Below are 10,081 nucleotides of genomic sequence, written 5' to 3'. Positions count from 1 at the left end.
GTCAAGCAGCATGAAAACAATCTTAAACACAGAAGGCAATCTACAACATGATGTCTTAAACAGAGGAAGTTTTGCATTTTGGAACGGCCAAGTCTGACCTTAACCCAATTGAAATGCTGTGGCATGACCTGAAGCAAGTCATTCACGCAAAATATCCCAAAAATATAAACAAATTGAAACAGTCCTATAAAGGGGAATGGGACACAATGTCTCTCAAACAGAGGTGCTGATCTTAGTCACGTGTGAGCTTTTTAATTTCAGAATCAAACAGAGCTTCTGTCTAAATTATGAAAATGTAACTAAAATATTTTAACAGACCCGCATTCAGTATTTTGCTTAATTCCAGATATCTCAGGGGGTCTGTTAAAAGGCTGTTACTTGGACTCTGCCAAGCACAGAGTGTTACAATGGAATAAATGTGTGAATCTCAGTCACTGTTGGTGGTGAAGGCCACCTCTGAACTTTATCTGTGTCTTAAGGCATTGTGACATTTCTATCAAACTGCTGAGATGATCATCAAAGGTGTTAGTGAACGCAATGGTAAGGAACACTATGGATAGCAGAAAAAACACTTCGGTACAGCATGGAACGGACACATCTTGGAAAGTAGGGCTGAGCAAATGAATGTTCTACAGATGAAATACTACAAGCAACAGCAAGTCCACAATCCAACATGCAGTGTGGTAACGTGCATACTGTATGTGTAGGATTATATCTCATCTTTCCACGTGGTAGGCAAGCAGACGTGGTTCTGAGCGAATAGTTGCTGCAAGTGTCTGAAAAGAGCAAGAGAGCAAGTGGCCCTGCCCCGTGTGAGGATCGAACTCACGACCTTCAGATTATGAGACTGACGCACTACCTACTACGCCAACGAGGCCAGCTGCAGCGTTCAGGCCGGAAAGTTTGCCTCACAGGGATTTCAGACGCCTGTTCCCTAATCTTGTGACGCCCTCTGCTGGGTGTTGCATTTGCCTTTTGATCTCACCCGAGACTTTTAGGCTTTGTTTCTGTCGCGAGTCTGTCTTTCACAGCTTACCTAGCACAAGTCTCTCTGGCTGAAATGGCCTCTCTGCTTCAGCGTCGTGCCCTCACTCAGCCATTAAAAACATCACTCGGACCTCTGACATGCTGCCATGAAGTGTCAAGAGAGAGTGGCGGAGACGCACTTAAGCCAGAGAGAAGATGAAAAGGGGGCGTGGCTGCAAAACGCTTCACACTCTCCTCGCAAGGCGTGATCAGGGGTTAAAGGACACCTTTCGGCACACCGAGCGCTCAGCGTACACCTGGAGGATGCGGGCATCGATCCCGCTACCTCTCGCATGCAAAGCGAGCGCTCTACCATGTGAGCTAATCCCCCTCGCTGTCCCTTCCTCCTCGGCGTCGCCTTGTGCCGCTTGTTCCCCTCTTACCGGGCGCCGTCCACTGCCCTTCGCCTGCAAGGCAGTCGGCTTTCTTGACTTATTGATGAAGGTCTGACGGGACGAGCGAATGACGCCCCCCCCCCGTCCTCCAGCTCGCTGACAACACAGAAGCGGAAGAGTCTCTGTGGCTCGTTGGTCTAGGCGTATGATTCTCGCTTTGGGTGCGAGAGGTCCCGGGTTCAAATCCCGGACGAGCCCTTTTCCTCCTCTTCCACACTCCTGGGACCTGATATCCACATCACCTCGCAGCGTCTGCTTTCGGCAAACGATGGAAGGTGACTGATCACTGAAGGAGCCTGGTCAATCCTCATCACGTGGCACAATGACAGCGTGCAGTCAGCTGTCCAAGGCGGCAACCTCGTTGCTCGTTCAAAAGAACCCGTCCTGAAAACTCCTCACCGCTATGTGGTAAACGAGCACCGCGATCGCTTGTTGTCATGTGCCATTACTTGAGAAATGCAGAAGCAAAAACCGCCCTCTCTCAGCCACCGAAACGTGTGCGGGGCTCGCCTTGCGCTCTCTGAGCCTCGCATATTTGCGGAGCTGTCTGCTCTTCTTTCTGTTTAAGTACTCAAAATACTTCACCGTCCTGCAGAGCGTGATGTGCTCGCTGACAGCTTTCAATATTTGAAGGAAAACTACGATCTTGATGGCTCGACTGTGAATGTTAAGCAATCGTTGATCAAACGCACGTCTTCTAAGGATTCGTGAGAGTATTCTCAGCATTGTTTTCACTCGGATATACTTTTCATTTGCTAAGCTGCCAAATCGGACGAGAAAATGCTGGAGACGCACTCGGTGCAGACTGAGGTGGGGAAGGAGGCGTGGCCCTTCAATGCTTGACAGCTGAAGGACGTTGAGCGGAGGAGAACCTATCAGAAGTCGCAGAGGCTAAAGGAGAGCACCTGGCTCCCAGAGCTCCAGACTCACACCTGGAGGATGCGGGCATCGATCCCGCTACCTCTCGCATGCTAAGCGAGCGCTCTACCATTTGAGCTAATCCCCCTCGCTTCAGGCTTCTCGGCATCATGCTAAGGGAGCGCTCTGCCATTTGTGTTCACACCTGAAGAAGGCTCCACGGCCGAAACGTTGTGTTTTCTTTCTTCTCTTTTCAGCATTGAATAAACCTATTCCTTGTATTTTTACAGCTTGCTGTCTGAGGAAGGCTTTAAGTATCACTAAGGATACCAGTCACCCTGGTTTCTCAGTTTTCTCGGCCCTTCCCTCTGGTACACATTATAGGAGCATAAAGGCACAAACTTCCAGATTCCCAGACTGTTTTTTTTCCCTCAAACTGTCAGATTACTGAACTCTACCCCTACCACTGGCTCACACTGCTGTTTTTTTTTCTTCTCACACTGCTTGTCTGACTTGCTTTTTTCAAGTTGTCTGTTATTTAACTTGTTGCTGCTGAACGAGACAAACTGAACTGAAGGGTGCTCACCAGCTCTGAGAGGTGTTGTGACACTCTCAGGCTGCGGTTTTAAAGCTGTGATCTAGGGTGTTAAGTAGCTGCACCAGCTGTCTCAGCCCTGAAGCCTGTAACCTGGAACTGCGCAGGTCTCCCATCTCCTGCATAGAGGTCACCGTTCCTTCCTTAAAGTTACAGCCACACTTGTCTGGTCTGGAATATCAGTGGAGTTGGGCTCCTATAGCATTTTGTAATGCATGGCAGCTAAGCCATAACTATTCAAATAGAAAAGCACACAATTTATTTTAGGAAAAATACAACCCCCCCAACCCACTTTAACTGAAGGGCAGCCTATTGAAATTGTCGATGACTACAAGTACTTGGGACTGGTCATTGACAAAAACCTGAAATGGGACAAATGTTGTGGCACTTTCTATAAAAAAGGCCAACAGAGACTTTTCTTTCTTAGGAAACTCAGCTACTTTAAGGTAGCAAAGGCACAAGCAAAGGTTTATTCCATGCTGAAAAGAGAAGACAGAAAACACAACGTTTCGGCTGTGGAGCCTTCTTCAGGTCAGTCTCGGGCTGACCTTCTTCACACCTGAGGAGGCTCCTCGGCCGAAACGTTGTGTTTTCTGTCTTCTCTTTTCAGCATGGAATAAACCTTTACTTGTCCCTTTGCAGCCTCCGCATGCTGACGCAGCTCCCCACCTGAACTACTTCAAGGTAGATGAAACTATTCTGACACTTTTCTACAAATCATTCATTGAAAGTGTCTTAACATACTGCTTCACTTCCTGGTTTGGCAACAAAAGTACCGGGAATTGTAACAGGCTGGATAAATTAGTGAATATAAGCGTCAGAATAAAAAATAAAATAAACTTCGGTATCCTTTACAAACAGAGGGTGACTAAGAAAGCCAAAAGCATCAGGGAGTGTGTGTCTCACCCCCTCCATCGCAAATTCACACATCTCCCGTCTGGGAGACGCCTCTGTGCCCCCAGGTGTAAAACCACCAGACTCAGAAATCTTTCATCCCCACTGCAATCACACTCTTAAACAACGCAAAGTCACTACCTTGTCTCTTGTCTCCTATCTCCTGTAACACTGATGTATCGACATTGATACTGATGTGTGTTTGTCACTGTGTTGTGTTGGACTGTCCCCCCCGTGGACAATAATACTACATGATTCAGGGTAATGGATTGTGGAGTTGATGCCCAAGGCCTGATTGTGAAATTTTTCCCTCTCTCCAGTGGATTCCTTAGGTCCTAATCTCTTTCTAGCATGGTAGAAATAAAGCTGATTTCTGTTGACCTGACCACATCAAATGTTTGTTTTCCACCTAGTCATTTTGAAAGTGAAATAATGGCTACTGCACACAGTGTAACGAGAGGATGCTTTATTGTGGAGTCATGACTCATTCTATAGGATACAACCCTGCAGACTGCAAACTGACACTCTATTGGAGAAACTGCAGACTGAAGCCCCACGCCTGTTGTTTTCTTCTGAGATCTCTCACCACAGACGAGTAAACACATTTGTGCCGACCCTGTGCATGAAAAACATCAAGAAGTATGTTAATGCCAGTTTTGTATCAGAGTTATCGGTAGTTGTTTTAATTAATTTTCATGTTTTTCAGATCTCAGCACACCATTCCATGGCCAGATGTCCAGGCCAAGATTGGTCAGCCTGGCGTTACCTAAAAGTTGATCTGTTCAATTGATCACTCAAAATGTGGCCGTAGAGGCAGTGTGGAGAGACTGAACGCTACAGCTGTCTGAATCGTATGAAAAGATGCCCTTTGGTCTGAAGGGGTCAACACCCGTCCCAGTTCGTCCCGGACACTGATGACTAGGTGCATGATGGGAAGAAGAGGACTGAGCATTACAGTGCGCCGCCTGCCCCAGAATGAACACACAGTGAACTCGCCTGGTCTGGGACCAGTTGTCCTCCTCTGTGGCCGCTAAGCCCCTGAGCAGCCATGTCGTCTGAAGGCGTTCAGTGCCATCCTTCTGCACGAAGCACTGCCCGACGAAGGAGGTCACAGAGTCTGCACAGAAACAGCACAGGCTATGAGAGAGACAGCGTGCCATCATCTCAACACTTTCATTTTTAATGGGATGTGCATTTCCTACAGTCATCAGGTTCGCCCACTACTTTGGTGCTCATGAATGAAACGTCTCCACAATGGGGCGGGGCCTAGCCTGCAGCTCCGCCCCCTCCTCTGCTGCAAGAACACACAGCTGTCTGACTGCACTCCTGGAGAGCTGCTGCCCGCTGGCTGGATTTACACTGCAGACACCAGCTGAGTGACAGTGTATGAATGGCCAGAGGAGGGCAGCAGATCCTGCACTTTTCAAAACCCTTTTTGAAAGAACGACACCTCTGTAGCAGAATATTAAGGTATGAAAATGCGAGCCAGGAAATCTCGATTCAGTATAGACAGACTTTGTAGGAAAACAGGTAGGAGAAGGTAACTGAAAGTTTGGGAAGACAACTGGAGAAAAAGATTCCCCTACCTGAAAAAGTCCAGTTGACCAGGAACCCAAACACTCTTTGTTGAGCATTGGCAGTGAACATGTTCAGGTTTCCCGTGAGTGGTGACTGCTTGATGACAAGGGTTTTGTTGGCAGTCACTGCAGTAAGGTAGGTGCCGGTGAAAAAGCCATTTCTATCTGGAGCACCGAGAGTCATGTTGGAGCCCAGCTCATTCTTCCACTGTCCTTGAAGGTTGCACTGAAATGACATTCGGAATGGGATCGCAGGGATCGTTCATCAGGAAAAAGGCACACAGCTCTGTATTGAAAAGGCAAACAGAATGCTGGGATATAGAGTAAAAAGTGTAGAGTTTAAATCCAGGGAGTGAATAAACTGTATAATTCATTAGTAAGGCCTCATTAGAATATCAAGTACAATTTTGGTCGCCACGCTATATGAAAGATGTTGCAGCTCTGGAATCAGTCGAGAGACGAGAAACCAGATACATTCTGGAGCTATAAGGAATGTCTCACGTCTCTCTGGAGGAACTAAGTCTCTTTAGTCTGAAGGGAGTGCCCCACACTGACAGGCTGGAGGAACTGAGTCTCTTTAGTCTGAAGGGAGTGCCCCACACTGACAGGCTGGAGGAACTGAGTCTCTTTAGTCTGAAGGGAGTGCCCCACACTGACAGGCTGGAGGAACTGAGTCTCTTTAGTCTGAAGGGAGTGTCCCACACTGACAGGCTGAAGGAACTGAATCTTTGAAGATTTTGAACTTTATTGAAAGACATCAACAGTGTCAATCCATTCTTCAGAATGGACAGTGAGGGATCAAACATTTATTTCCCTTAATTCACTAGTTGTTTTTTTCTGTGTAAATAAGTTACTAACATCATTTACTAACGATCCTGCTAGAATAATGGAAAATTACTAACTGCAACTTAAGTGTGAGCTGGCTGCATGCCCGGAACATGAAGGGCAGAACCAGCTTTGGGCAGGCTGACCAAAAATGAGAGTGCCTGATATCTGCTTAAGCCATGATTAACAAAATCTAGAAGTACACAATGCCTGCTTAAACAATAATTAAAGGAACCCAAGAATATTCTTACAGTTTATCATGTATCTTGGCTTGACACCATACTGTATATGGTATGGAATTGCACTGGAACTGTTCTGGGTGGGTTTTCTGTTTGTGATGTTGTATAAAAAGCATCCTTTTGTATCAGTGAGTTGAGTCAGTGCTTCATCGGCTTTGGCTTCCGTGTGCACACGTAGTAAAGGTCATGCCTGCTTCATACACACCCGGATCGTGTCTGCTTTTTTGGACACAACAACAGTAAGACATGGACCAGAGTTATCAAATAGAACACACAGGGAAGCACAGTTAAAACTGAGAACAGGAGGCGCTTCTTCACAGAAGGGATGGTGGGAGTGTGGCACAAGCAGCCCTGTCATGTTGTTGAAACCACTGTCCTCAATTAAATAAGTTCATGGTGAAGCATTTGCAACAGCACAAGGTCTCTAGTAAAAAACTGAGCAAGGAGCCATCTGTACTGTCATTGAAAAAAACTATAAGAAAATACACAGTCTATTTTGTCACTAAGAAAGTCCTATCAGATCTTTTCCTCAGACCGTTAAGTTTGGGAAGACACAAAAATATTACAGTAACTGTAACTGACCTTGTGGGTCACCTGCTGTGATAGATGCTGCCCTGCACTGCTTGTACTAAAGTGCTGGTGATTCATGCAGCACAGGGTTCAAATTGCGTATGGCTTATTAATTAGGGGTGAGCCAAGAAACCCCAGCAGATAAGCAGCTTACCTTCTTGATGACAAAGCACTCAGCCCCAGCGATCCAAGAGATCAGCGTGAGAGAGAGGAGGACCGTTCCCAGTCTCGTGTTGGAAGAGGACATGTTGTGGACGATTGGGGCGTATCAGCTGTGTCTCCTGTCTGCAGTAGCCTGTTCTGTCAGAGCAGTGAGAGTCGGGACAGTTTGCGCTCACTTATAACTGTTCCGTGCTGTCGGTTAAGATATCATCACCTCCCTCTTCAGTCAATAGAAGGATTGATTTTCCCTTCATATTTTTAAGACAACTTCCTCAAAAGTTGATCATGCCTTCAGCCCCTTAAAGTGCAAATACTCATCAAGTCCTCACTTACACAATGAAGATCAGATCAGGGGTATATCTAATTTGTCACACGCCCAGTGTCTCCTTTCTTAATAGAAACTTAACCAGGTGAGTTTTTTAATTCAAAGATGATACTGCCAAGAGTCACAATGCAGGAGTAATAATATTAAGCATATTAAGCCCTCTTCATGTGTAACTAAATTCACCATCTCAATAGCAATGCTACTGGCGATTGCTGCAGATCACAGTCCCATGCACTGTAAATTCCAATTTGTCTCTCAGTGCAGAAATCATTACTGCAATTTAGTTCATCTTTTTTTTAAATCCAGAGTTAGCATCCCTATTTAAATCTAAATTCTTAGTATGTTTTAGAAATCTGTAAAAAAAAATAATCGCAGGATCAGTGACATCACCATCTGAAAAGGAAGTTAATGTCCCACCGCCCTGCTTTCTGTTGGCCCATTTCGTTAATTAATGCAGACATGAAGCATGAGAATTTGGGCTTTACTTTTCAAAAGCGAGTGGAGAAATGTGTTCACCCTGATCACTCCTGGTTTATGAAGGGTTACTTTTCTGCAGACAGCTTCCACCACCTGTTACTTATCACACATGAAACCCATAATTCAAACACTCCTTGCGATTCATTTTCTCATTGGATACAGGTGAAGCCAGCTGTTGGGTTAATGAAACTTGGTTAGTATCAGAGATATTCAGCTTGGGGGAAGTTTGATTAAAATGAGTTTCTACAGGGTCGATTAAAAGTGTGGATCCACAGAAAATACACATTTCTTCCGTACGAAACTGGCTTTGAGATGGACATGACGCCATGACCCACCGGAATGACCTCTCACCAGATCTTACCCCACTAGACTGGAACATCTGGAATCTGTGCTTTACACCCCAAAATGAAACTGTCACGGCCGACATCCCTTCCTCCAGAGGGCGCTCTTATCCTCTCTAGGTAGTCCTTTTAATTATTACTTCCTGGTGTGTCTAGTTCAGTCTCTTATCTAAGTTTTCTTCCCCCAGCCTTCGGGACTTGGCTTTGGAAAATGGTTGTCTTATGGCCTGCCTACCACCAGGCTTCACGGGGAAGTCTGAGGGTATAGGCCAGTAGTAGTCACCCTGACCTTCTGAGCCCGGGGCCTGGGACGAAGCCCCATATTCCTGGTTCTTGTTTTTTTTGTGTGTCTGTTCCTGTTTTGTCTCCGGATGGATTTCCTGATATATGGATTGTTTCCTGATTCTCCTGTGGAACCTGGATTTGTTGGAGTGGATGCCTACCCTTCACTTCTGCATGGACTTCCCTGTCATCACAGTGAGCACCAATAAACCTTGTGTGTCTTCCCTCAACTCCGTTCCCTATTCCTTTCTGGATTGGCCGCCTCGCATAGGGTCTTAAAATACTCTTTCCACGGGAGCCTCACCCAGCAACCGTTGCAGAAACAGGGTTTAGGGTTAGGGTTCGGGTTAGGACTAGGGTAATGGCTAAGGTTAAGGTTAGGGCTAGGGTTAGGTTAGGTTTAGGGTTCACTGGGCTAAAATGGATTCTTTCATTAGCGGCTTTATGTGCGTCAGTGGCAAGCAATTCAATTTTAAAGCACTACAGCATGCACAAAGGGGCAAAGGGTCGCTAAATTCACAGTTGTATCATTGGCCTTTTTAACTACAGGCCATCAGAGGGAGTCTGTTGTGTCATAAAGAGATGCTGAAGACGAAAAGCAAATCCCATGAAACTGCAAGACATTTGATTGGCAGATCTCTCCATGTTGTACAGCTCTGGCATTGCTAACCCCTCAGCTGTCTGCAGGGCAATAGAAAACCACAAGGATATAAGATCAACCAACACTTATCTATGTGGAAAAAATTCTAACAAAGGCGTTAGTGTTCTCAACGACGGATTCAGGAAGGTGGAGCTTGATTTCCAGGACTTCACTTCACATTTTAATGTGCCAGGATCATCTCTCCTCATATCTCAGGTTACATTCCAAGTTAGCCACTTCTGGGTTTCCCAGGGGGATCGAAACATCTTATTTATCGGATCAGGTCTCGGGTGTTTCCTCTCTGGTCTCTGGTCTCAGCTGCACACTCACGCCTGCTTAAACACACTGTGAAAAATCCCCGACATGGTTCACACTGTGGAGAAATATCTCATTTCAGGAGAAGGGCAAACTGAATGGAGTGTAGTCCGGTACAACATATTTCATGAATCTAAAATAATATCACTGTATTTAAATGCATCTACTAGCAACTCAAGAGCCCGTATGGGCTGAATGGCCTCCTGTCATTTGTGTGTTCTTAGAAAAAGTTGTTTCTGCTCTGACACAAGTATTCAAAATCCTAACCGTCAACCCAGCGGATTTACTCAGAGTCATCAATGAAACACGAACCAGACGCACAGGTGGAATCTAAGTGGAACCGCATTTAAAACTTAAAACACAAGGCACTAGTTTACACAGAGGGTGGTGGGAGTGGGGAACAAGCTGCCCAGCCATGCTGTTAAAGCCGATACCCTGACTCAGGAAACAGCTGGATGAGATCCTCCAGTCGGGACAGGGGGCATTACGTTACACAGAGGGTGGTGGGAGTGTGGAAGAAGCTGTCCTGCCACGTTAAAACAAAAACAGCAGGATGGGCT

At 46.0% G+C, this 10,081-nt stretch overlaps 1 protein-coding gene and 4 non-coding genes across 5 annotated transcripts; 1 reads left to right on the top strand and 4 right to left on the bottom strand.

Annotated features, from left to right (window-relative positions):
* Nucleotides 1–804: 804 nt before the first annotated feature.
* trnam-cau (transfer RNA methionine (anticodon CAU)) lies at nt 805–877 on the bottom strand. Its single transcript has one exon. It is a non-coding gene; the product is annotated as a tRNA-Met (tRNA).
* A 407-nt stretch (nt 878–1,284) lies between these two features.
* trnaa-ugc (transfer RNA alanine (anticodon UGC)) lies at nt 1,285–1,357 on the bottom strand. The gene has a single exon. It is a non-coding gene; the product is annotated as a tRNA-Ala (tRNA).
* A 190-nt stretch (nt 1,358–1,547) lies between these two features.
* Nucleotides 1,548–1,619, top strand: trnap-ugg (transfer RNA proline (anticodon UGG)). Its single transcript has one exon. It is a non-coding gene; the product is annotated as a tRNA-Pro (tRNA).
* A 735-nt stretch (nt 1,620–2,354) lies between these two features.
* On the bottom strand, nt 2,355–2,427 carry trnaa-agc (transfer RNA alanine (anticodon AGC)). The gene has a single exon. It is a non-coding gene; the product is annotated as a tRNA-Ala (tRNA).
* Nucleotides 2,428–4,219: 1,792 nt separating this feature from the next.
* On the bottom strand, nt 4,220–7,320 carry LOC148660578 (avidin-like). Its single transcript, XM_088638104.1, has 4 exons — nt 7,134–7,320; nt 5,355–5,571; nt 4,765–4,885; nt 4,220–4,384 (listed from the first exon to the last, which is right to left on the bottom strand). Exons 1-4 carry the CDS (start codon nt 7,224–7,226, stop codon nt 4,351–4,353), a joined length of 465 nt encoding a protein of 154 aa, XP_088494230.1. The 5' UTR covers nt 7,227–7,320; the 3' UTR covers nt 4,220–4,350.
* Between the last annotated feature and the right edge of the window lie 2,761 nt (nt 7,321–10,081).

Source organism: Lepisosteus platostomus, chromosome 6, assembly GCF_059453375.1.
Source record: "Lepisosteus platostomus isolate fLepPlt1 chromosome 6, fLepPlt1.hap1, whole genome shotgun sequence".
Taxonomy (NCBI): domain Eukaryota; kingdom Metazoa; phylum Chordata; class Actinopteri; order Semionotiformes; family Lepisosteidae; genus Lepisosteus; species Lepisosteus platostomus.
The sequence above is the reverse complement of the archived record's forward strand: the minus strand, read 5'-3'. Positions and strand labels throughout refer to the sequence as shown.

Coding starts and splice junctions, on each gene's coding strand:
- LOC148660578 (XM_088638104.1), bottom strand. CDS start 7,226: ATGTCCTCTTCCAACACGAGACTGGGAACGGTCCTCCTCTCTCTCACG. Junction 5,572..7,133: donor AGTGCTTTGTCATCAAGAAG/GTAAGCTGCTTA, acceptor ATGTCATTTCAG/TGCAACCTTCAAGGACAGTG. Junction 4,886..5,354: donor GGTCAACTGGACTTTTTCAG/GTAGGGGAATCT, acceptor GTTTCTGTGCAG/ACTCTGTGACCTCCTTCGTC.